Consider the following 27,999-nt stretch of genomic DNA (forward strand, 5'->3'; position numbering starts at 1 on the left):
TGTTACCAAGAAAGGTTTTATTCTTTTTGCCAGTAGCTTTGTTAATTGCACAAAAAAAAAAATTGTTTTGCCATTTAAACATTTTCACACATCCTATTCTGAATGACAAACATTAATTAAAAACAAGGCAAAAAAAAAATTCACAACCTTAATTAACTATAGGATCTATCATTGAGGAAAAAAAGAAACTGCTTTTCTTACAAGCTTTTCACAAGTGTCACATTTTCTCTTTAAAAAGGAGGGAGTCAAAAAAAGCAAATTGCTAAAACAGAAATCCTCATAAAAATGAACTTTACAGAATTGTCAACAATATTAAGACAACATTGACTAGCCAGTTTTATTAGAGCATCTCTCAATCCACAGCTTCCCCCCCTTCCCTCCCCCGAATCTCAGGCCTAGGAACAAATTAAGATCCATGTTCAGAGGCTACAGACATAAATACAAGAATCCAAGTGAGACCAACACGAGTCAAATCTCAAACAGCCTCTGAAACAGTCCTGTTTTCACCATTTCCATCCCTCCTCCTCTCACTTTGCACCCACTTCAGAGCTCTCGGTCCCCTTCTGCTCCTCCCAGGCATACCTGTGATGGTACGGCTGGCTGGGCAGCACCCTACACTCCAGCCCTTCGCCATCCACCTACCTTGCCAGAACACTGCTGTCAGGCTTTCCCAGGATAAATTACAGTGTTTAAGTAGTCTGCGCCTGCCACTCCCACATAAATAACCATCTCCACTTTGAGAACTACAGTATTTCTGGAAAACAAAACCTGCAGCAGTGAGATGCCTAGGAGTTCTTTGAATTCATTATGAAACACACGTCACAGGATTTGAGAGCTCCTTTCGTATTCTCACTCTACCCAGAGGCACCACAAAGTGAAAAGAGGGAGATCCTCCATGACCTTTGCTCAGACCCTGACCTGAGAGACCTCTGCAGGGACAGGTCGGGGATGCTGTGGCACTGGCTCAGCACAGTTCCACCCTCAACTGGACCTGAGGCAGTACCTCCCTCTTTCTCCCAAAAGATTTCTTACACCATAAAACCTGTGGTCTTATCTCCTGCCCCCCAAAGAATACAGTGTCCCCCAGGTGCCCTCAGTACCCGTTCATGTAAGTGATTTCTGAACTGCGGTGCGTTTAACCAAGGGACTTCTGATGCTGATAGCTGAGTTCTTCTGGGTGGGGGAAGCGCAAGCATATCAAAAGCAGGCTAATGGCTGGTTATCCTGGGTAGCTATATGTGCCTTTAATATGAGTATCTACGTGCAGGATGATGGTTGCGCTGCTAAAGGAACATGTATGTGTAACTAGTATTGTTCACGTATACCACTGACAAACGGGCAAAGCGATGTCTAACCCATCTACTACTAGATGTTCACCACAGGACATAATGCGTAACACAAGATTAGCCCATAAATAGTGATCACAGGAGGTGAAATATTCAACAAAGTAACATTTACAGCATTAAGCGTTAGATGTCGCAATTCATAACGAGTATCTGATACTTTCTGTTTCTTAATAAGGTGCCCCTGAACCATACACACCTGCTGCCCAAAGCAGGATTGATAAGAAATCCTAACCCACAGGAAAATTTCCCTATGCAGCCATTAAGTTCCTAGAAAAATAAGATGGTGGGAAGGGCAAACCTCATGGATTTAAAGGAACATGGTCTCATTTGAATTTGCTTTCTTTCCTTTCAGAATCCCAACCCAAGGGAGGAGATTGTGCCACTAAGAAGTGATTTTAGCCAATAAAGTTTCTTACTGGCATTTTACTAACTCTCAAGTCTAAAATGCAAGAACCCTCCTAAAAGGCTAATACTGAGAACAATTAAAAAAAAACCCACACTGTGCATTTTTAGACAGGCATCCTTTGGACTCTGGGCTGCTCCGCTATCAACACTGACAGCGTCTCTGCTCTCTAGCCCTGGCATCTGCAGTTCGAGTCTCACATTTCCAGACTGAAGCTCTGCAGCGATCTTAGCCTCCCGTTTTATTTATTAGTCTTTCTAGAAGTTGGTATCTGGCCACAAGCAGAGTCACAGGTACAGGGAAACGTCTCATGCTGTGTTAGTGTTGTACCTAGAGTAGTAACACTAAGAACACGTACGGAAAATCTGACGGGCATAAAGATCACTACTCAGTACACAAACTATCCCTGTGAGGTAGGTAATCATCACCCACCTTTAAAGATGGGCAAACAGGCTAAGAGATATAATGACTGCGCAAAGGCCAGAGAGAGCATGTGGAAACGAGCTCAGGATTCTGTCTCTTGGCTCTACGATCACTCTTCTCACCCCTTTCAGACTCATCACTCTGCTTGTGACACCACTACAATCCAAGACACCTTTGTAATTATTGACTCTGAGGGGAGGGGGGGAAATAAGGAAAAAAAAAAAAAAAGCAAGAAGTAAAGCAACATCAGCTAAGGCCAGGAGCAACCCTAAGGTTTGTTCCTTCCCCAAATAAAATACCTCTGGCCCAGTTTTAGTCTGTATGTTTCTCTTGCAGTTTTCTATGAAAACTTGTTGATCTCCAATGCTGTTTGTGGGATGGGCAGCTGCGATTAGCCTTTTAGGAGGCTCATTTACACTGGCATTCTCTCATTTTCAGTAAGGTCTGTGTTCCCTAAGCTACAGTTGTCTGTACGGGGGAAGACGTGGATGCAATCTGTTCTTCTTAACAGTACGAGAAATTCCTCCATCAAGGTGTTGGGGAGGTGGAAGTTTAAAAAGAAACAGAACCAAGACAGTGTTGCATGCAAACCCATTACCTTCTGGAACCGCCATTCTCCTCCATGGGAGGTGCTTTGTTCTCTAACAGTGGCCGATTAACAGGAATGCTCCTCACCTTACTTAGGACCAAGGACTTTAGTGATATTCACAGGTAGATGGGATGTATGTCACCTGTCCCCTTGACGCAGAGGGTCCAACACACGCATTATTTCACAGCAAAGGAGAAAAGGGATCATTAGAAACAGCGTCTTGGACAAGCATACAAAGAGGAAAATAAAAGCAGCCAAGCAGCAGATTTCTGGCAGAGTTGCCTCAGAGCTTCTGAACAAGCTGCCACTGTTCTGTTCCATGACTGTCAGTGCATGGCATGGATTTTCCTAATTAGACTGCAACAATCCGAGCCCCCTCCTCCCCCCCTTCTGCCACCAGGGGAAGGCTCACCGCAGCAGCTGCCTCCGTGGCAGATCTCAAAGTCTGTGTATAAAAGGAAATGGAGAGACAGAGATGGACTGGTCCAGAGTTAAAACCCAGTATCATAATAATATTAATCAATAATCATAGTATTAACAGTAAGAATGGTGCAGCCTAGTGGATGTAGGCCCTGTACACTGCAGACATGTCGTTGTCTGATTGGTCCAATGCTTTTGCTCGTTTATAGACCTAAAGAAGAGAAATCAGAAACGAATCAGTGCCTGCTCTTGTGAGAAGCCTTTCCCCAGCAGAAAAATTATTTTGCTGACCACTGCAAACCAGAGAACTACACAGCATGTCAAGTAATTAAAGCAGCGCAGATCAGAACACACCAGGTCTTGTTGAGGCCATCTATGTTTACTGATGTGACATTTTAAGGGCTTCTACAATCAAAACAAATCCAATTCCATCCTGGTCAAAATATACCTCCATCGCTGCTCCCTTGTCTTAGAGATGATGTTATTCTTAGGTTTTTGTCTCTTCTTGACAAATGGCTCTATTGAAGAAGTGTTGAATAACACATATCCGAACACTGAACAACTCTTACCTCGTTGGCAGCAGCTGCCATGGGAGTTGGGTGGTTGACAGAATCGCCCAGTGCAATAGCTAATCTAAGATCCTTCTGTATGTATTTCAGGTAGAAATCAGGTTTAAAGTTTCCTTGCAAGATATCTGTTGAGAGGAATGCGTGCAAAAAATAAGCATGACCAAAGTAAATCAAGCCCACACTGCAAGGGCATGCAATTCAACACCAAACTTCCCTTTCCCAAGCTGATCATCAGGAACACTGCTTTTAGCTCTTCTGTTTTTCTGCTCTCTATCTTCATCCGGCCACAGCAGATAATGTCACTATTGCCCACTGACAAAGTGAGCTCAGACTTCTAAGCAGCTTGCCCTCCCTTTCACTCATTACCCTGCCCCAAAGAAATCCTCACTATGAACTCAAGTCCTAAGCAGGCTGTAGACAATGCAGAACTTGGGGTGTATTCTCAGAAGCCCTGGCTAGGAAGGGGAAGGAATGGAACTCATCTCTTCATTTCCAGAATGCTTAAAATACTCAGAATTCCAGGCTGGTGAAGATAGGATGGTTATTTTCTCCCTTCTGCCATTATCTGAAAAGCTGCTAGGTTGTGGCAAATGTCCTATAACAAAACAACGTAAGAGAACTTTACTTTGGCACTTCTGGTCCAGGAAGATGCTGGCAAGTTGTCCCTGATTGAGGATATCCAGAAGGGTCTGCTGGGACTGGCCAGTCACTTGAGCCAAAGTCAGTCCTTCTGCTATCGTTGCCATGAAGCTGCCTTGGACCATGTTCACAATCAGCATCATCTTGGCAGCATTGCCTACTTCACCTGGGAGCAAGACATACCATTGGGCATTCCTCCAGAAGAGATACAGCAGCCTTGTTCCCCCATCCCACACAGTATTAACACTACTACACTCTTCATATAAAGCACTTGGCAGCTCTCCCTTCCCCTGAAAGACTTCAGAAAACCTACCCATTTTCCAAGCACTCAAAGGAAGGGAGAAATCATAACAAAGTATGATTTAAAATAAAAGCATCACAGATCCTCCAAAATGAGCCAGTATTCAAAAAAAGAAAACTTAGGCTGGAGGCTCCAAAATAGGCCAAGTTCCAGAAGAGCAGGCCACTTTCCCATACTGCCCAAGGAGACAAGACACAGATGACACACGTGCCTCTCGGACTCCTTACTGGAATTCCCAGTCCTTGCACTAAGAAACTGCTATCAGGCCCTCCATGTTTCAATTACCTAGAAAAAAAGAGGTCTTCCCCATCGCTTGGAAACAGCTACTGCAGTCCTCATATAAACCCCTGTCGCCAGCTGCCAGGATCACAAGCATCCCATCATTAGACAGCTGCTGATTTCCCGAGACCGGTGCTTCCAAAAAGCGACCACCCCGGGACACTATCACCTGGAAAAAAAGCATCTCTGGTTAGCTGTGCATGAACAGCATGCATCGATGCTGAGTAGGCAGCACAGCAAGAACATTGTTTAGGGCATTCCTGTCCCTGAGGACAGAAGGTTAAAGCAGAACAAATAGCTCAGACTTACAAACAGGAGAGGAAAGCACCAACATGTTATGTTCTGCATCTTACAAAGTGTACTTGAGACCAAAAGTTGCCCTTGCGCTCCAGCAACACCTTCCTGCACCCATCACTACTGTGCATGTTTTAAGCAAATGAATTTACATGCTTTTGCCATGGCACCCTCTAATGGCCAAGGAACCATTGCTGAAGTTGTACATGTGGTGTAGAAACCTCAGAAGATTGACTGTTACGATATTTCTCCCTTTTTCCCCGAAGAGGAAAGGCCTTTGACAGATCTCTTCAGCCAGAGGTTTACTAATATGTACAACTCTTCATTCTCTAGTCATGTTACACACTACTGCATCACCGATGTCACCAAAACAAGGTCCCCTTCATCGTGTAACTACACACACTGCCTTTAAGGCAGAGGATAACAATCAAGATTCCAAAGAGGAAATCAAAGATACCACATCAGAAATAATTAGAACACTTGTACAAAAATCCTCTCTGTAATAATAATTCTACAGAATGAAAAATGAAGGCATTCTTTCCCCCCCCAACTAGAACATGTGAAATAAACAGATTATGCATTGAATCAATTTAAGAGCAATTATTAATCCAGACAGTGCTTCCTCCTCCAGTTTGCTACAGAATACCAATCTGGCTATAAATACTTCTTAAGGGATCAAAATTTGGCTGGCTGTTTGCATTGCTGCCAGCCAACAGCCCTGCCAAATCTACAGGCTTCACTGTTATCACCAGGAACATCTCATCCAACTTTGTTTGCTGGTCAAGATTTGACAGTTTATTTTGTCTTATTTGCCTGTGACTTGAGTGTCTTCTAAAAGCCCCAAAAAATCTTCAGAAGCATCTTCATTATCAACAGCTTACTGCCTGAAGCAACAAGAACTGCAGTACTGCTGCTGAATCACAGGTGTTAGAAGCTCAGTTCAATGTGATTACCTGAGCCAATTCTGTGACTGTATCTGCATCCACGGTGGACATATCCACGTAACACTTCCCTGGGCGAATCCCCTGCAACACTCCACTCGGACCAAGTACCAGCTGTGGAGAATAGAAGAGCGGTAAAGCAATAGGGTGTCTGCAAAGAAACTCCAATCCTGCAGGACAGCAGTTCAAGTGAGCCTGGCACTGCTATGGTAGACTCCTAAAAGGATATCAAAACCTACCCCTCAGGGATTATTTTTTAAAAGTATGATTTTTTGGGGGGACATTTATTTTTATATAGCTGCACTGCCCAGCGTGTACAATGACTCAGGCTACCGTGGTTAGTAGGGATCAGAACTGGCATTCAGTGACTGTATCTTGTAGTCTAGCTGGTGGAGGAAAAAAAAAAAAAAAGAGCTAATCCTTACATCCTTTGCTGCTTTTGGATCTGATACACAGGCAAAGGTGATGTCACAGGTGGAGACAACTTCAGCGGGGGTTCTTCCAAGCCGTGCCCCCTCCTGGATGAACAAATCACACTGCAAAAGTCACAAATCCAAATGTAAGAAAAATTAAGTACAGAGCAAACAGGTCCTCTAGCATTTTGCTGAAAACAAACTCTGCTGCTGGACCCAACACAAAAGGAGTTAGGCATATTAATTACATAGCAACTGGATTGTCTTCTGTTGGTTTCTCCCCACAAACACACAAGGGGCTCTTTTGCAGCTTTTCTGAAACCCCAAGAGAAGAACTTCAAAAGAAAGACACGGGAAGAGAAAATGCTTAGGTGAAATGATAAGAGATTGAATGTTGTGGCTATTGGAGGAGAGATGAGGGGAAAAAACCTGGTAAATAGACATAGTAAAAGGTGTTACTGGACAGTAAACAGGAATATGCAAAGCTGAGACTGACGTGTTCAAATGGGCTGCTGCTTCAAAATCTTAGCTCCTTCTTACCCTATCCCCTCATACCATCCATGTTTTGCACTTAAAACAAGTAAATAAATCTTTTAATCCCTTTTAACAAAGTAACCACAGTGCCCTTTTTGACTTTGATATTCCACAATATTATCTGAATACCATATGTCCTCCAGTTAACTATTTTTCCTCCTCCACTACAAAGAATAACGCTGGTTAGAATGTAAGTGTAATATAAGCTCCATTTTCACTTTGAATACATCTATAAATGCCCACTCCTCCTGTGTTACAACAGGTTTTTAACAGAACCTTTGTTACCACAACATAAACAGCACAATGGATGTGCAGATGAAGCTGCGGTCAAGCGGTCCATCTTACCACACCCCTCCTAGGATCAACTCCCCAGCACCTGGTCTTTTTGTCCTGCTCCATGACACAATGTCTTGGCTATTAGTATTTCCAGAGGTGCTTTACATTGCATTCCTCAACACATATACAAGGTTGTAATTTTTCTGACAACTCTCATCTCATACAAAATGGCAATCGGGTGGGTACCATTCACGTAAGAGTGACCATACTAGGACAGACTACAACTTAATCTAGTCAAAAGTGGCCACCAACAAGCCATAATAATAGAAAAAGGTGGCAAGCACATACTTGTGTTTCTTTGGCATCCTCTCCCAGGCACCACCAATTGGTGACTGCAGGCCTCCCTGAGCTAGGGGTGGTAACTACATGTTTTGATAAGGTTAAGTATCGCCTGTACCTTAAGCACATGCCTACCTTCTCGGCAGTCCGGTTCCAGACAGTGACAGTGTGACCCATCTTCAGTAAGTTGGAGACAATGCCACTTCCCATCAGGCCAAGTCCCAGAAATCCTATCCTGAGAGGAAGGGATAAACATTAATGCAGCAGAAAGCAATTGGTGTCAGCCTCTCATGGTCTTGGAAACAATGACAAGCAAACCCTGGAGCATCAGAGGCAAATTAAAAAAAAAAATCCCAAACCCACAACAAAACCAAACACGTTCCACTGCGGCCACAGCTCGAATGGGCAGATACTAAGCTTGAAAAGCAAGTTGGTATTTATTTTGCTTACTAAGCATCCCTAACAATTTCCTGAAGAAAGTCTTTAGCCTGCTTCAAAAGACTACCTAATATTAAAGGTTTGGGTGGTCTAGGTTTTTTAGTTTGTGGGTTTTGTTTATTCTATTAAAATTGCTGCTTTTGTGCTTTCTGTTGCCAGCCATCGCCTTACTGAAGGTAAAGGGAACATTTAGAGATCAGCAGGTCCTTCTCTAATTAATCTTCTCATTTTTAAACTGTCGCATGTACAATGACTTGCTTATATTATTGAACGATACATTAGAATCTTTATTTTAATAAAGCCCAGCAAGGACTACTGGGCTAAGCATCATGCACAGACCAAAGACCGAGTCCCTGCTCTATAGCTGCAATTTTGGACAGACACAGAAAGGAAGTAACAGGCCAGTACAGGTCACCCTGAGTGACAATACAATAGTCCCAGATACCAGCTGCCTTCCCCTCTGCGCCTCTTCCCCAACAAACCTCAAAGCTAGCAAGAGTTTTGCTCCCCCCTTCAAGAAAAAGAAAACGCGCTAACAAGTTCCAAGCCTACAGTTACCTGCAACAGGAATTCCTTTGCAGTCACTGCTACAAGGATCCTTTTATACACCATGCAGCTCGCTTCACACCAAAAACACAATTCTAGTAGGAGATTCTGAAGTGTTCAGTTACACGCCTGATCTAACTTCACGATGAAATCTGCCTGGCAATTCCCCAGTTAATTCTTCAGAATTAGCCACACTACAGATGTGCTGTGGCTTTCACAAGCCACCTGCACTCTAGCCATGCTGCCTTTTGTTAGAGCAAACTAATTTAGACAGGTCAGAGCAAGTCGCTGTAGACTCCTTAAACAGCCCAAACAAGGTGCACCTATCTTCAAGCCGCTAAAACAGAGAAGATATTCTTTCTCTCCCAACCCACCCTTTCCTGAGAGACTGTTTTACCTGAACAGCTTCATTGTTATTTTGGTTCCCCTGGAGTACAGCTGAGAACCAACATCCCATGAGAACGACCCCAACGGCAAACAGCAAGCTGTGGCCTGAACTCAATTCGAACAGAGCGGAAGTTACAGAGCGAAACAGGAAGCTCAAGTCAGGCTTCTCTCACTCTCAAAAGGAGAAGGGGGACGTTAGAAGAAACCAGAAAGCTCACGTGCTACACAGCAAAGTTCTTGTGCTGGGAGAACACGCCTCCCTCTTCCTCTTGTCTTCTACATGCTCAGGAGAGCGATTAAACAACACCACTCAACTGTCAGGCACTACTGGAGAAAGATACCCTTTTATCTTTCTGCCTCATACAGCATTCAGAAATACTGATGCTTAACGTTCTGCAGTCTGCCCTACAGGAAAAGGGCAACTGCAGAAAAGCCCTGAATTGCAAATGTATCCAGGCCAGACCTTATTCTGAATTCTTCCACTGTACAGTCCCTGTTTGTTTTTAGCTGCCTCCCTCCCTCCCTCCCTCTCTCTCTCCCTCCCCCCCCCCCCCCCCCCCCCCCCCCGGCCCTGCTCCCCAAATCAGAGTTTCACACAAGGACAGAGGAGATCTGTAGTTAGAGGGAAACGTTAGGTTTATTCATTCTTAGTGACAAGCTGGATAATGGCTGCGTGTATGAGCTGGGAAGGAGAAAAAGGAAGGGAAGTGGCTGAAGTGCGTTGGAGATCTTACTTTTTGTCTGTAGGCGTGATACTGCCATTGACTGCTGTGCTGTCTGCTGCCTGAATGGAGGTGGATCCTGTTTCCTAGGGGTAAGAGGGTAAAAAAAAAATAAATAAAATAGAGTGCACAGCTCTGGAGGAACTGCAAGTCCTCATGACAATAAGGAAAATCCATAAAAATAAAGATTTGCCTTACCTCTTCACAAACCTTCAGCTTCTTTGTGATGGCTTGATAGCAGACAGCTGGCTGTACAGAGAAGACAAAGCATTCAAGGGAAGGACAGTGCTCATTTGCTCTCCTGAGCAAATAGGCCATGTTCTTGTGAAACAGAAACAGGCAGCTCACCCACCCACCACCATCTGCAACACAGGAAAGCTCTCAGGCTTCCATCAATGGGAGAAAATAAAAACAAAACCTTATGCAACATATTAAGCTCTGCCTTTCCCACCCTGCCTAGCAATTCAGCCTGTCTTCTGACACAGGTACCGCAAACTCCTTTCTGTAGTTCATATGACAGGCTCCTCTAGAGGTAAGGATCCAGGGCACCCCTACTCTCACATTTGGCCCAAAGAAAACAGAGATCTTTAAAACCTGCCATAGAGCACCTTGCCTCATATCTATGCTCAATATGTCAATGCAGCTGTGGAAGCAAAACCTTCTCATTAAAATGAGAAGGCAAGTTGCTTTCCACAAATGTTAAGGTGAATGCTGCTCCTTCTCATGCTGCTTATTGTGAGCTTGTCTAGATTAAAGCCGTTAGCAGCTCTTCTGGCTCTGCCCAGATCCTCAGCAAGATATAAATCCTTTTTCATTTAATTTGATCTTCCCTTTTCCTCCTGATGTTCACTGCTGAAGATAAAGTCCTGTGAGGCTTCTGACTCTCAGGAGATAAATTGGCTGTATTTTACATGGAGCTTTTCTGGTCCTGGAAATTCTGCTGCCATATTCAGTTAATTGACAAGTTCATCCAGATGAAGGAACCGTCAGGACAGCCAAAGACAATCAAACAACAGGGTTTTTAAACAGAAAAACAGCTTTTCCTACCCCTCAGTGTTCAATCTACAGAATTTACTACAACAAATCTGTTAAACCATGGTGCTAGATAATCTTTAATTACTTAAACTATTCACTGTACTCAATGCTAAATCATTCTAAACTTTAAGGTTAGGAAGTAATTGAACTACAAGACTGCATGTGAGAATCTAATTGCTGCTAGTCCCCAAAGAACAGAATTTCAGACCTCTTTACGCATAATCCTTGTACCTAGTCCCTGTAAAGGGCAGGATGCCAAGTTAGACAGAGCAGCAGAATGATCCCGTCTGCCAAATCCTCACCTTCTCTGTCTGGCTCAGCAGGAAGTGATGAAAGTGTGGATCACTGTCCTTCACAGGCTACAAAGAGAAAAAGTACAGGCTCACAGAGTCACTGAGCAACCACAGTACAATTCCCTTGTTCTCCCAAGCTGTGCGAGAACAATAGCTTAAGGTGCAAAATATAAAATGCATCTGCTCTACCAAGCAGCCTGTTTCAATCAAGCAGTCTACACTATGTTTCATTCTCAAAACCATACAAGTCAAATTCCTCATTTTTGGACATCTATAGGAAAACCAAAGAAGATTATGAGCAAAATTAACATGAGAGGAAGAGATCTCATATCCCGCTTCCTCCTCTTCCCAAGGGAATAAAAACACTTATTTTCCAGCTTCCAAGAACTCCTTAAAACAGCATTCTGGGAATTGGCTGGAGATTCCACTTGGCACTGTCACATGCTAGGCAAACCCATATTAACAGCAACCTGTAGGCCCAGGTATCTCACCTTGCTGATGAGCATCATACACACTAGCCTAGAGATCACTGCTCTTCGTCTGCTTTACTGATCACTTATTTATTTATGCACAAAAATGAAAGGTTTCCAGAAGTTGCTTATGATGGAAATCAAATGAAACAACCCCATACGACAGTATCCAGACAGGGACAGACTATCCACATCATCTCTGGTTTTGGGAAGCCAGTCCCAGAAATACTTTTGAAACAACAAGCGCAAAAATGAGTGCAGCAAGTTTAGTGTGTTTTGTTCCACAAAGAACGAGATCTCACTTCCCAGCAAACTTCTTAATTGCCCAGAGTATTGTCTAGCTTTGTTACACTACAGATTGACTGGACGAGAGCATCTTATTTTGTTTCAGGAAGAAGAGAAGAAGAGAAGATATCGCCCAGACAAAAGGCACTAGATTTGCTTCCACAAACTCAGTTCCTAGATTGCATATGTTGTCAAGTTTCTCACCTCACTGACGCTTGGCGGCCATTTAAATCCAGCCACTGTTCCAGTCATCACTCTCTTCACTGTGCTTGACTCTGGAATTGTGAGGTCCTGAGGAGACAGAAGGAGGATCAGAAAGAGCTTACAACCTGTCTCAGTGGCTGGCCACAGCACATCGATCATATAAGCACACATACAGGGTTTTGAAAAGCACTACAAATGCCTTCCATTTCACATGCCTTTCCACGAGGAGTTCATACTTAAACACACGGTGTATTATCAACACAGGTGAGGTGAAGAAAACATGAACTGCCAACAAAGGAATTCAACCACAGTTATGGCTTCTGGAGAATCCGTTCTTCATATGTAAGGGGAATCATTGCACTGGTGTCACTGTGCAATGAGCAGAAGCAAACACACACACTTGATCCAGCATTTTCCTCTGGTGGATGCAAACAGCTAAACAAATAGGCGAAGAACATCACCACAGTCAGAGATCTGAATTCTTCTAATCCTCCTGTCATAAAAAAGTAGCCTACCTGTTACCAGAACCTTCAAAGCATGAGGCAAAGCAATAGTCACATCTGCTCAAGTTTGCAGAATCCATGAGAAAGAAACTGGTATATAAACTGCCTCATTCACTCAACAGGCCCTGACTTGTAATGTCACAATACTTAACGCATTGGGGTTTTTTTACTGTTGAGCAGACTAATTTTTTTCTTATTTCCCCAAGATATATAGGTTAAAATAGGTCTTTATGCTATAGGTCATAGACATATGCTATAGACGTATAGATCTTTATGCTTTATGAAGCGAATGTGCAGGACTGCTGCGTAGCATGTACTATCTACCTGAAATAAAGGTTCAGAAATGGAATCACATTATCTCACTTCCAAAATGACTTCCTGAAGATGTACAATATACCATAGTGTCCATGCAGAACCACAAGAGAAGAGCACTGTTTGCAAAACAGGCAAGAGCAAGACTCCTGGAGGTAACCCAGATTGATGCAACTGTTTCATCTGTTAGCAGGGACAATTTAGACATCAGTCTCCAACCTTAAATTGTCATTTCAGTCTAGGGAGAGCCTTGCACACTAAAATTCTCTCCTTAGAGACCACACTACTGTTTCAACTGGTAAAGTGTGGATGAAACCTGCCCTGATACCTATGAAGTCATGTTGATCCTTTAAAAATACGCATATAAGCTTAAAAACAAGAGTATCTGAATGATCACGTATGCCTACAGAGCATTTCTAGATAGAGGACACCTCAGCAACAACTGGTTCCTTGAATTTTGTGCACCCTCATTACTTGGAAAGCGAGAATTTTGACTGTGACGAGGCAAAAACCTTAAAATCCCAACACAGCAGTTAATTCACAATGGCAACATAAATGTTTTCTACCCTAGGGCTAAAACTTCAGGGAAATTATGAGAACCAGGAAGAAGACAACAAGATTTTAAAATTATTTCACAGGCTGAAAAACAGTATTAAGGCAGTACTGTTACATTTTCATGGCAATTTCTTTAATTGTCAGTACATTACTTTCCAGAAGCTATAAGGCTACTTTCCTACATTAGCCTGCTTATTTTCACAGTCTGTGGCCAGACATTTATCATATAGCTGGCCACCCTCTTTTTGATCAGCTGTTTAAACCACTCTTGCTTGCAATTTGCCGGTAAAATAATTTCTACTACCACAGTTAACTCGCTCACAGCGCTCTGATGCCCTGAGGTACCTAATAGAGTAAAACTACACATGCAATGTGTCAGCATGATCAGAATTCTCCCAGCCATTAGGTTTGATCAATTTTGGAATGAATCTAGCTCAAAGACACAAAAGCATTTTGCAAGTAGAAAAAAAGGCCCCGTGGCTTATTGTAACAGAAATATGTGAAGATACAACCTGCTCATAGCAAGACACTTTGAAAGGTAAAAGTATGTTGCCAGTATAGCGTTTTCCTGCATCAGTCAAGTCAAAAGTTCTGTAATTACTAGTAAGAATTCACAAATATGCATCCACTCCTCTCCTTCTCCAACTCTCCCCCAAAAGGAGAAACCGATGGGCTCCATTGTACAACCTGATTTAACAGGAGCTGGCTCTAAAAAAAAAAAAAAAGCCAGTATTTCCTTCATAGCTAACATCTGAGACGATCAGCTTCATTTTACTACATCAAGAAAGAGTTTGCTGTTCAACCAGTGAAGGCCAATCTGGTCACAATTTTGGAGACCAAAGACTACCATCTTGACTTGCATCCTGAAGTGCGCTGAAAGCAAAGACTGTGAAGCACGGCACAACGTGATCCCTTTGAAGCACAGGTGAACAAGCAGGCTGCTGCACGGTGTATCAGCTGAAGTCTCCCAATGGTCTTCAGGTGTAGTCTCCGATGGAGCACGTGCATTGTAATAATCCACTGAAATAATTATCCATTTGGAAAAGGAAGATCTGGACCACAACAGTGAGTTCCACAATAATTAAAAAAGCTGGAACTCCAGATGAGGGTAGACAAAGCATCGATGGCTATCGTTGCTGCCCCAACATCCAGAAATAACAGGCAAGTAATGGGGATAAAATAATAATGCCCCAAGGTTGGACATTTATAATGGACATTGGAAATATATCCTGTAGTATAGAAGCTGAAGTGAATGCAATTATTTCTTCTTCCCCAGGCTGCAAGAGTTTCTTCTTTAAGCCCTAGTCCTTAAGAATACCCCACCCTCCAAGCACTGAGGGTGAAGCTGACTGATTACTAATCACTTCATCATACAAAGCAGATGAGATGGGAGAAGTCAGGAATTTGATGAAGACCTATATCTCTTCACTAACCCTTCCCCCATAAACTGAACTTGAGGGATGGCAAGATGAAAGGTGGAGTCTCATGATACAGCTCTTAAAGCCCTCTCAAAGATATGAATAGAGCCACGCAAAATAACTAACTGGTAAAAATTACAGGAAGAATCAACAATATGCTTGCCAAAGGTATCAGGCAGCCAAATGGTCTAGAAGTAGCAACACAGAACAGCTTAAATAAACCTGATACTGAAATGACTCTTCCTGCTGGCCTGTTGTTAGTCAAGGTGCCAGTCAACCCTAGAGTCCATCCGCAAAGTCCACAGGGCACTGGCGGACATGCACAACACAAACCTTCTCATCCTTGGGTGGACGCCCCCGCTTTCGGGGGCTCTGATCCTGGGCTCTTTTCAAAGGTGATTTTGATCCTCTCTCTGACGATACAGAAGAGACCCTCTTTTTTCCTTCCCCTGTGCCCTTCTTCAACTTCCCTTCAGACAAACTGGCTTTGCGTTTCTCTTCACCAGCAGATTGTTTGCCTCTTTCTTCACTGGAATTACGCCGATTCTTCTCTTCATTGGAGTTATGGGAAGACGCCTGAGAGATTACAGAACAGAAGATGGTAAGGAACGAAGAGAAGAGCTGGAATGATTTTCATGCAAAACGAAGGATGTGAAGGACCCTGTGCTGATTACTATCACGCAAAACAGCAGCACAGTAACTTGAAAACTAGGTATTTGCTAGCCCTTTGAAGTCAGCAAGTGAAGATCCTGGTTAGTTGTCCTGCAAAAACACATCAGTTTAAGTAAGCAAGTAACGGAACAGGCCACTTGAAGATTTGCTGGGAGTGCGTGCACACATATGCATTTTCAATACAGTAAAGACAAGATTAGTAGATATCAAATTCTAGCCCAAGACTTAAGACTGATTTATCAAATCAGCATAAACAGATCAATTAGCCTCTTCAGTTTCTCCATCAGTTTAACAACACTTTTTTCCCCACCAAACAAGACTGAATGTGGAAGAAGAGAGGACAGGGGAAAAAAAAAATAAAAGGCAACAAAGGAATGAAAACAACTCCCCCAACTTGCCAGAGGCAACAAACTCCTTTCACATAAAAATGCATCTGACCATCATTCATGCCAAGACTTGTTTTGATGCACACAGTAAAAAAAGAACACACTCACCTGGTCCTTGCCTTTGGTTTTTCTAAGAAACTCCTCTACAGCATCCACAGCTTGCTGGAAGCGCTTACCCTTGTTAATCTTTATCATTTCCTCTTTGTGAGGGTGATAAGGCTTCAGCTGCTCCACTTTGATCCAAGCACTAGAACCAAAAAAAGAAGTCAGTTATATTCTCCAAACAGCAACTTTCTCAATTGTTGCACTTTTAGAAACACACAGATACACCTTTTTTCTCCACAGCAACTGATAATAGCAGCACAAACTCACTTGCTTTCTACAACCTGAAGGGCTGTGGTTTCTGCATTCACTGAGAACTTTCTTCTGGCACTTTTACTTGGTTTCTCTCTCAAGCTTTGTATCCTCTCATGCTAGCAGTGCTCCACCCTAAACGTTATTCATATTCTCTATCAGCAAGACAGCTTTTGGATGTGATCACAGGTACTTGTTTAGAATAAAAGGCAGCCTAGTGACTGCACTTGTATCACCAGAAGGAACACCCACAATCACATGCCTCCACATAAGGTAGCCAATAATATGAATCTGCTCAAGAGGTTGTTGAAAGCTAAGGCCACATAACAATTCTAAGCAATCAATCCCTTGTTCAAACATAGTGTGTACCCACAAGTGTCTGCAAAAACTGCAGAAAAAGCCCCGCAAAATTATGTATCTCACAACAAAGCTGACCACAAATAAAGTGAGTGCAACTGCCACAGCTCATTGCTGAGCATATTTCTGACATACCTTGATATTCTGCACAAATGAACACTTTCACTATTGAAGAAAAAGAACCATTTTCTTCCCTGTTGATATTTTAAGATAAACTGGCACAGTAGCAGTGTATTAACCTGTCCTTGCAGTCCTGTGAGGCAACTCAAATTACTTCCCTGTTTCCACTGCTGCTACATAGGAATTCTTGACATTTACCAAACGGTTACATGGTAAAGGACAGGGTGACAACTCCACTTTCCTCCAGGTTGACAAGCTCTTCTACCACTCCTTCACCGTGACATAGGGGAATGCCCTGGCTTTCAACATTCCTTGTGGCTCCTGCAGAGATTAGACTACCTTCCTCTCTCCCCACATGCGAGCTCAGGCCTATCAGCCACACTATTAGAGAGCTATTTACATCCTACTGAAAACAGACCTACGTAAGTTTTAGAAAAGGTTTTCCTGAGCTAGGATGGCCAAGAGTGTTTCTGAGAATACAGCAGCCCAGCATACAGTAAACAAACAGCCAAACTGATTTTCTCTGGTCCCAAAACATCTCTGTTACAAACACTGACTAGCCATGATTATAGGTTTTAAATATTCTCCAGTGCAGTCCAGCTCCTGCAAGCAAGTGAAGTGGTTTAATAGCTGCCTTTTCACACACTGTAAGCATCAGGTCATATAGCTAAACTGAACATGAAGGTGAAAATGGTTAAGATGATAATAATAATAATGCTTTGCTGTATCTTGCTTGTCCTCTCTCCACAAAGTAGTAAAGCCCACTTCTTTTAAACTTCATGGTGATCTTTCTCTTCACTGGCATTAGCCATCGTTTGTAGTCAGGAATCAACTTGCTTAAGATAGACTGAAACTTTTTGGGTCACATTTGGAGACATGAGGCCTCCTGCTAGAACTGACTGCAAAAAATGCCAGCATCCTTTCCACACTGCCAGTATAGCCTACACCATGATTCCACCATAGTGTGGAAGCAGAACCCAGTACTCCTTTGCATGCAAAGCTGAACCCTTTTGCTTAGTTTGCATCTTCTTCATAATTACTGACTTCACATAATACAACGAGTCAAATCATTACGTTCAGACTAGAGCCTGCCATACAGCAGCTATTCAGAGACTCCCTCCTAGCTGCCCAGATATTATAGTGAAACATACCTTAGAATTCTCTTATACCATAAAGCTCCTCTGTGCCACACTCAGTGACAAAGCATCCCTAGGTACTAGACAACAGCAGCTCATGAGAAGCCTTTCCATTTCCATACAATGGAAACAAAATTTTGGAATATATTATAATAAAGCACATTAAACATTGTTGCCAAATTTGAATTTCTCAATAAAAAGAACTTTTCTCTATCAAGGCATTCTCTTCGGTTTCTGCATATCCTAACCCTCCTCACTGCACATGGTCATTAGCTTCCTTTCTCATTACGTTTCCTTTGGTATGGATAAAGGCTGAAGGACAAAGCTTTCTGGCTCCTGCTTTCAAATGTACATCCTGGCACTTGTGGTCCTCCAGAACAAAGAGCTAGAGATGTCAAAGACAAACTAATAAGTGAAATACAGTCTTAAATGCTGCCTCAGGTTTAAAAATACATTTTTAAAAGGAAGAAAATTTAAAAAATAAAAATAAAAAAACGCGCACCACAGTCTTTTCCTTTCCACTTTATCCTTTGTCACCTACGTGAACAACCTGCTAGAAGATACAAACATGTCTTTTGACACCAGATGTCCATAAAGTATTGGCATGCAATGTTTCAAACACTTGAAAACAAAAGAACTTTCCACCAAACAAAATCATCCATGTTTATACACAAGATCTCTCTCTGTTAAGCAATAACCTCAAAGCCAATGAAGGCCAATATTTAGATAAGAGATCTCTAGGATACGACATATAAAAGGAACTATTATTTCTCTCCTGACTCAGCAGTGAATTAATGCCCTAGAAAAGCATTAGTGACATTACATTACTGAAGATGTCATATTTAAGATGAAATTATATTCATAGATTCATCTGGTATCTGTAAAGAATGGGCTAAATGAAAAGTGAAAAGATGTAAAAGATCAGTTATTAATGGGTTTCTCTGCTCAGTTCTCCATACTCTTCCTCATCCCCTCCAAAATATCACTCTTATAAAACCACCACTCATGTAAAATCCATGTTATAGTCATGAACAATAATCAAAACTTAGAATGCTTGTAAAGCAGAGGCAAGTATGAATGTGACCAGGAGCTGCATGGAAGAGTGGCACAAAAGAAATGCAACCAGAGATATGAGACTCAAACCCACGATACAAGCTCAGCACAGGCAAGATGACCTTAAAACCCCCGACCTTCTAGCCACTCTTTTCCACTCTAAAGATATCAATTCCTAATGATGAATTGGAGAAAAGAAAGTGGAGGAATATCCACAAATATTCACTTTTTGCAAGCGTTACAGTTAGGGATGGAAAACAGCAGCACTGTATCTCCAAATTTCTATTACTTACTACAGTCCGGAAAAAAATTCATAAAGTTTTACACTGCAGCAGTTTAGATGCCCACACTAAATGTTAACACAACCAATTTTGAAAGTGAAAAGACTACTCAGTTATTTACAAGCGCATTGTGTGCGAGCACACAACAGAGAAATCAAGATGGGTATCCTGCTGTTTAAAGGGAATACCCCAATTTTTATCAGTAAAACAACTTAAATGGCTGAACTCCAGAATCTGATATGTAAACTAAACATCGATGCAGCTTAAAAGGAGGGGATACTTCACAAAAGAAAATAAGCAGCAGGGCAACACTGAAAGAAATTCTAAGTATTAAATCTTTCAAATTTGCGCAATACACAAATTTTGCAGAGTACTTACACATCCAAAGATATCAGTAAGAGGTGGAAAAGTTTTGACTACAGTAATTTTCAGCTACAGCGCTCCGACTGCAGAGATGTCTAACAACATTCCAGCTGGCTCTGCCACACAGCAGTCTGGCTACAGCAACACAGAGCTCTGCATGGGATAATTTGCCTAACTGAGAAACACCAGCAGTGTAAGCTAACCCTCTCTGTCAGCTTAGCCTGTACCCTCTGGCTCCTCAGATTGCCAGAGTACCACATCCCACACCTGGCAAACTTTAAGCAAGTATTTTCTAATGTCAAAACCTGAAAGAACATTTTAGAAAGACTACATCCAGAAATGTCTCTCTCCTTGAAAACCAGGGAGAACAGTGGCAGAAGAAGAGGGGACGTGTTTGCATCCCAACGGGATATGGGAGATGGGAAGGCAACAAGCGCTGCGTGAAAATCACTGTGCCTGATGGAAAATAGGCTGCAGAGTATTATACTTATCTTGGATTGCAAGCTTCCTTCAATTTTTCCTTAATATACCCAGTCAGGAAGTGCCCCTTGACCCGATCACGTTTGGTGAGGCTATTTAGTTTTGTACTGATGCTTCAAAAAGGTGCTACAAGTAAGAATGGACTGCTCCAGCTTCCTATTAAGACTTCGATAAACATGACTTGCAAGAGCATTTGGCTATTACAGAACACCTAAGGGGGGAAGAGGGTGAGATGGAAGGTGAATGTGTTTGTACGCATATCTGATGACTGCGGGACTCTCCCTAGTACTCTGTGAAACATAGTAGAATGATACCTTCAAAGCACTGATTTTTTTAGTTTTGACAATGTCATGAATTCCCAAGGAGGCCCATGAAAGTTAAGAATATTTTGAACTGGATGAAGCACACCAAGAAATACATTGCTATAGACTTGTAGCAATAAATGCATGTATAAGTTCTTACACTGCTGTACTTTAATGATCTACAAAGACCTCCTATGACAAGATTGTAGCTTGGGAAATAAAAGGGGATCTTAGAAACACAGATAAGAGGTCAAAGTTCCACTGCTATTTAGAAAGACTAAATTAAAATCATAATTGGATGTTGTTACATGCTTGCCAGGTCTATGGGCAGGAAACGTCAACTCTTCTTGATTTTAGATGAAGAACCCTTTTAATGTGACTTACTCTGAGAACAGACACTCAGAAAAAGAACTCCTAGGCAGCCGAGAAAAATCTCCTTATCAATTTGGAGAACAAGTTAATAAGAGACATTACATGAGTATGTGGATCACAATTAAGGCAATCACTTAGAGTAGGACAAGGATATTATATCACTACTATGAACACCAAGGTGGCTTTCACTGTGGTAAAGCACAGGTGTACTCCACAGTTTAAACAAATCAGCAAATTCTTCTTCCATGGGTAGAGAATCCTTATCTTCCACAAAACCTATTACTTTGAAAATGACAGAAGCAACTAACTCCATCAACACAATAAACATAAGGAGCACAGAGCTCAGCAGAAACTTCATCAAAAGCCAGGTCTTAGAGCACAGTCTGAATGCACTCGCCCTATCACTTTCATGTCTTTGCTGAAAACTACTCACAGCCTTCCAGTTAATGTATTTCCTTAGTCACTGCAGCATCGCTCTGGGCGAGTAAGTATTAGTATTCAATTCACAGGTAAAGAAAAATGCATTTTCTTCTGTGCTGTATCCTAAACTATGCAGGATTTCACAAATTACCAAAAGCCATCCACACACTACACTGAAACCACTTCCAAACTCATCAGTATGTTTTCATTCACCCATCCACTCCACTCAGATGCATGCACAGCAGTTTTTACTTCTAAGCAGCTTTCTCCTTAATCTTTGGTATAGCAAACTGGAGCCACTTAAGTGAGGAGGAAATAATTTTTAACTAGCCTGAAATGGTGGCATTTCTGGCCACAGCAGTCACCTGGGAATCCTCAGAAGAAAATAAGACTCCCAGGTCTGAGATTGCCTACCCATCCACAAACTGGCTGGCAATCACCCTCAGAGATCTGCGAGAGGGATTCTACCCAGCAACTAGAATCACCTTCACCTTACACACACTGGACCTGTGCCCAGCAGGTCGAGGAAGGGGATTCTGCCCCTCTGCTCCACTCTGTGGGAGACCCCATCTGCAGTGCTGCCTCCAGCATTGGAGTCCTCAGCACAAGAGGGATGTGGACTTTTTTGAAGCAGGTCCAGACGAGGCCACGAAGATGATTAGAGGGCTGGAGCACCTCTTCTGGTAGGACAGGCTGAGAGAGTCAGGGTTGTTCAGCCTGGAGAAGAGAAGGCTCTGGGGAGACCTTAGAGCCCCTTCCAGTCCCTAAAGGGGCTACAGAAAAGCTAGGGAGGGACTCTTGATCAGGGAGTGGAGCCATAGGATGAGGGGGAACGGTTTAAAACTAAAAGCAAGATTTAGATTAGATATTAGGAAGATATTTTTCACTACGAAGGCAGCGAGACACTAGAACAGGTTGCCCAGAGAGGTTGCGGAGGCCCCATCCCTGGAGGTGTTCAAGGCCAGGTTGGACGGGGCTTGGAGCAACCTGGGCTGGTGGGAGGTGTCCCTGCCCATGGCAGGGGGGTTAGAACTGGATGATCTTTAAGGTCCCTTCCAACCTAAACCATACTATGATTCTATCCAGATCCTCACCTGTTAAACCTTGACAGAGTAAGGCAAAAATAGAACAGCTCTAAAAATGGACCAGTGATATAGTAATGTCACCTTAAAAAACTTCAAAGTGGCAGAAAGAGAGAAGTGCTAGAAAACAGAAGCAACATGCACTAGAATGCCAGTATAAGTCAGTGTACTCATCACACCACAGACTACAGCCAGTGATGAAGCTTTACATCCTCCTATTTGTCATGCTGTTCATTATGTAGAATAGTGACATTTTGTCAGTTACGTATTTCCACCTACTGTTTATACACACCTAGAAAAAAGTATTTGCAAAACACATTAGTTTATTTGCACAAAACAAGCAAAGGGATTTTTCTCTTCATGCTCACATTTTAACAGAAATAATTTGAACTTTTCTTGATTTGGTTCATTGATTATGCTCAAAGATAAGGATTTTCTCAAGCAGCACACTGGTTAGAACAGCACAGTTCTAACCAGCACACTCTCTTAAAGTTCCAAGTCGGGACAGAACAGGCACACAAGCTTCCCTCACTTCTATCAGACAGAACAAAGGGAACTGTATTTATTTCTATTTAATTTTCAGGTAGGATATGCCAGTCAAAGCGAGCAAATTTCTAAATCATGATTACCTAGCAGGAAATGATTACATTTCACAAGCTGGAGATGGGGGGAGGGGGGAGGGGGGCATAGACAGACCACACACGACAACAACCACACTACCTTACTGTGCCAGACGACGGGATTTTCCCTAGCCAGAGCTCTAGAATCATGTAAAAAAAAAAATCACTAATTTGTTTTGCAGCTCTGAACTCTTCATTTGCAATCATGTTGCTAATGCTAACTGTACTCAGCTACAGTACCCCAGAAATATGACCACTTTTTCCAAACTTGTCTCAATACAAAGCATCTCTGTATTCAATTCAATAAAGTGAAATACAGGAATTGAGAACAAACAATCGGGACAGAAATAGCCAATCTCCTCAACTTTTAGAATTTGACTAGCTCAAATAATCATGCTTAACACAACCACCGCCACCAAAAAAACACTCTCTGCCCTCAAATCAACCTTCACCTGCCTTACACTAGAGATCCAACAAACTTTTCCATTAGTATGTAGCATCCATTTCTACTCTATCAAGTTTAGACCTCAGTTCTAAATGGAAAATTATTTTTAAGTATTAAGCAAAAATAATTTAGCAGTCAAAAATAATTCCCTTGAGAAACGTCCCTTGAATGGTCTCTGTTCTTGTCACTTTTTTCCCAAACAGTAAAGTGTTTTCTAGTCTACCACAGATATTTGCAATTTTCTCCTGTATTGCACAGCTTAACGCAAAATAGAAAATAAAGGGAAAAACTGAAAAATTAGCAAAGTAATTTTCAGTTTCATGAAATACCGAAGTTCTCAAGCTTTGTTTTTTTTTTTTTCCAGTTTGTAAGTATTTAAGTCCAAGACAACTATGATTTTGTACACGTGGTTTGGAATCAATAAATTCTGCCTTGCAAAAAGGTAGTCTAGTTTGGCTTTTCTATACTGTGAAGTCTTCCCAAAGCACAGCAATAATGTTTTCAGTCACCAGGTACGACAGGACATTCTTTTACAAATGGTAAATTTATAGCTGTTTTATTCTTCTGGCAGAAAAACAAATGCACACTCTTTGCTGTACCTTTCTCATACATGGTTACGTGCTAAAATCTAACCCAGCGACGTCACGCCTACACCCCTAAAAATGGCAAGCTACCAAGAACTTTCCTGCATAGCGGCAACTAAAATCCTAACATGATTGAGTACATAAGCTTTACAGTACTCATACACCCACATGAGCGGCTATAGCATGCAATAATAGTTGATTTTTTTTGCATGTGGATCATAGACAACCCTTTGCAAAGCTACACTGCACAGTGTTAGTAAATATTTCTTCCACGAAAGTTCCATATTATATGGCACAATATTTTCACCAGATGAAAACAAGCAGGTACATACTGATCTTCTGTTCCAAAAAACTTCACAAAGAAGCACTTTTTTCCACGAGGTTTCTTCAGATCTTTAGGTGGATTAACAATCTGAAGGTGATTAGAAGTAAAAGTTAAAAAGCATATAATGAAAATTTATACTCTGTGATTTTACTGTCATATGTTACAGCTATGGTAGATTTATTATTTTTTTTTTTAATCTGAGTAGGAAGAGAATTTGAATCTGTTAGAAGTCTTTCAAGTAAGTATGTAACCCAGGTATTTCCTTAGATATGGGTATGCTGCAGCAGACTGTAAAAGTACCCAAACTCCATTGATACATCACTACATTCTTACTGAGGTTTACTTCTCCCTATCCCCAACAGATAAGCTAGCAATCTTTTTTAAAATTTAGAAAGCCAAATGGCATTAATAAAAGTCTGTTCCACTTACGTAACTTTTAGAATTTACGTTTAAAGCTCTGTCTTTACTCCCAGAACAGATTACTTATAAAGTTTAAAATATTGAAGAGAAAAGCTGTCACTCAGGTACACAGGTGACACCTGAAAGACTGCAGGGGAACCTGGACTTAACATGATCCAATAACCAGAGTGAAACCAAACATTTATGGTTGTCAGCCATATCGACAACACTGTTCCTGCTGCACGCTGTTATCTCAGCATGCTTAGTCCTCATACCTACACCAAAAATAAAAACAAAGTTCTTTCAGAGAAGTTTCTATAATAAAATGGCACATGTAATTCAATGGGGTTTTGTAAATCTTTTTGGCCTTTCAGCAGAAAAAAACAACGAAACAAGAAGAGAAAGTTTCACTACTCTCTACCCCCAGAAAAAAATCTACTCAAAAAAACACTATTCAAAAACCATAGCTCTAAAACAGTATCTTGAGAAGCCAGACTTTTTCTTTTTATTATTTAACACAGTGCATTTAACCAACTTACTATGGGAGGAAAGAAACCTGTCTTGCAGAAAGCAATAGCAATTAAATAACTAAATCTGGGAAACACAATCAGTTCCAGACCTGGATGAACCACGTTCTGCTGCTTTTCATGCCATCTGAACTAACAGCTGTTAGTTACATGCAGAACTTCTAGATCAAATAGAGCCCTAAAATGATTCACAGTTCAGATTTGTGGGGTATGCATTAAAAAAAAACAAAACACACAAACCCAAAATAGTATTAATTTTTAACTGAAATGCTTTCAGCCAAAGCTTTCTCTGATGCTTTCAGTCAAAGCTTTCTCTGTGCAGAAAGAAAAACCAAAAACAAATAAACAAAAACTAAGAAAGCAACAATAAGGAAAAACAAACAAACAAACCAACCAACACTCACCTTTCCTGGCCATGGAGGATACCGGCCCAGCTTTCCCCTAGAGAAAAAAGAAAGTATTAGGTACTAGAACCAGAGACAAAACAACTATCCCGTGTCTACCTTTCTGCATTACATCATAGTTTTCAGATTAACAGAGTTACAACCTAAAGTCAAAACCTACTGTGAAAGGCAAGATGCAGCTGACACACAAGCATTATATTGTTAGATACCTCCACCTAAACTAAACTTCTAAACAGCCTGCATGAACTTGCTGGACTATCAGAATTCAAGTGAACAGAACAGCTGCAGCATAGGTACTGCCTGTAAGATACAGTGGTATAGTGCTTATTACTCTTGTAAAATACTGGATATTCCCTCACAAGGAGCTGAAAAAAGTACCAATGCAGGCAATCAGACCAAAGTTCAGGCTGGTAACTTATACCCATCCGGACAGAACAGTCTAGCAAGCAGAGGAGCCACTGATTTCCAGCTCAGGGAGCTGAGATTCTTAGACATGCTCACAGGAAAGCATTAACGGCAGGATCCCCTGAATAGGTGTTCCATTATCACTGTCTTCAGCTGCTCGCCACCACAGCAAGATGTGCTAAAGATATAAAAGAGCCATAAGAAAGGCAGAGAAGTTTATTTCCTACGCAGCAAATATTTGTTACGAAAACTACCCGAAACTATTTCTTCATAGAGGAGGAAGAAAGACATTAGTCTTGGGCCTCAGCATGGTGGCTTTATCATTATCTCACCCTTGTCACTTACTCAGGCAGCAGTACTCTCACAAAACCTTATTACTGTCTTGCAAGAGACTGGTAAAGACGCTGTGGAGCCTGCCAGCTCCAAAAATTCTCAGCAAGTACCACTGCAGCCCCTCCTGAGATGGCAATGCTACACCGACGAATCAGTAGCAATGGTCAGACAGGAACACTGCCAAGAGCTGCAGCCATGACCAGGTCTCATATTCGATGCTTCCATTCTTGAACTGAACAAGACATTCATCAAAGCCTTTCATATTACTGTCTTATTGCTATAGTTGTTCCATGATGGCTCTAGGAATAGTACCTGTCCATCTTGTCATATATAAAACTAAAGCAGGATAATCTGCATTCCAACACTGAGAACAGCGCACTCCCCAAATCCTCATTTGAAAAAAAAAATTGCTAAAAGGAACCAATCTTTACTTACTTTGCTATATAAATTAGACAACTTCACAGCACTGTCAATTTTTCGATGAGAAACTGTAGTTGTCACAGCCTGGAGCACGCGCTTCTTTTTATCTGGGATATAAATATAAATGCATGCACTTGCGCGTTGGGGATTAGCTATTTCTTGCAAGCCCTAGCAGGACACTCTAGACTATTAAGTACAGTAGAGCCTATGCACTTAAAAATCAGTGCTTACAGGGCTCAATGGAATCCCCTCGGTCCTCCTGACCAGGAAATACAAAAATCACAGCACTTGGCTATTTGAAGGTAAAACCGGAGTGACAAGGGGAAATGGCTTCTGCGAGCTTCAACAGGGACATCCTAACCTGCAAAAAACTGCTGTTTTCCCAGATTGTTGTGTTGCTTCGTCAAAGCACTGCCAAGAATGGTAGCACTGCTCTCCCTAGACACCTACTAACTTATTTATGTCCCTCCTCACCTCCCTTGGGAGGAGGCCGTATTTCCAACCAAACCCCGAGATGATCGCCCCTCTGTCCCGCTCCCGTAGCCCCCCTCCATCTTACACAGGTTCTTTTATGCGCCGCCTCCCGTTAGCCCGGCTGAGAGCCGAGCCCGCCTGCCCTCGGCCCGTGGCCCCATACTGCCTCCCGCCGCCCCCCGCCCCTCCTCACACTGCTCCCGAGGGACGGAGGCGGCGGCGACACCCGCGGCCCCGCCACGCCGCACCTTGGCGTCCCCGGCAGCTACGAGGTGACAGCGCTCGGCCCGGCCCCTCTCGGCGCCGGCCGCGCCGCGCTCCCCCGGGCCGGACACAGCCCCGCCGCCGCCCCGCCTGCGCCTCCGCCGCCACAGGCGGAGCCTCAGCCTCACTCCCCCGAGCGCCACAAGAGCTGTCTGCCCCGTCGCCGTCGCCGTCGCCACCGCCTGCCCGGCGCCCGCAGCAGCCGCCCCACTCTGCGCTGCGCTGCCACCGCCGACCTGCCCCGCCACTCACCACACCAGGTCTCCGAGCCTCAGACTCACGGCCGCCATCTTACCGACAGAGCCACCAGCCGCACCGCGCAAGGCCTGACGGGACAGGACGGCACCCGCCGCGGGGGGGTGGCGGAGCAGTAGCGGGGATTGGGCAACCCCCGTCACGTGGGCGGGAGGGCTGTCACCGGCCGCTCCCCCGAGGCGTGATTGCGGGTGCAGCGCCGATTGGACGCGCGGGGCCGTGATGACGTCGG

General features: G+C 42.7%; 1 protein-coding gene across 2 annotated transcripts; it reads right to left on the minus strand.

Moving 5' to 3' along the window:
* GLYR1 (glyoxylate reductase 1 homolog) lies at positions 1-27,809 on the minus strand. 2 transcript variants are annotated; one of them, XM_082490332.1, is made up of 16 exons: positions 27,765-27,809; positions 25,617-25,653; positions 24,294-24,373; positions 16,101-16,239; positions 15,268-15,510; positions 12,147-12,233; positions 11,197-11,253; positions 10,058-10,108; positions 9,872-9,945; positions 7,902-8,001; positions 6,630-6,740; positions 6,217-6,318; positions 4,976-5,138; positions 4,376-4,555; positions 3,751-3,875; positions 1-3,392 (listed from the first exon to the last, which is right to left on the minus strand). In XM_082490332.1, exons 1-16 carry the CDS (start codon positions 27,800-27,802, stop codon positions 3,318-3,320), a joined length of 1,662 nt encoding a protein of 553 aa, XP_082346458.1. In that variant the 5' UTR covers positions 27,803-27,809; the 3' UTR covers positions 1-3,317. The 2 variants fall into 2 exon arrangements, with proteins under 2 accessions (XP_082346458.1, XP_082346459.1); XM_082490333.1 differs by lacking the exon at positions 15,268-15,510.
* Between the last annotated feature and the right edge of the window lie 190 nt (positions 27,810-27,999).

This window comes from Vanellus vanellus, assembly GCF_965231255.1.
Source record: "Vanellus vanellus genome assembly, chromosome: 14".
NCBI classification, from domain to species: domain Eukaryota; kingdom Metazoa; phylum Chordata; class Aves; order Charadriiformes; family Charadriidae; genus Vanellus; species Vanellus vanellus.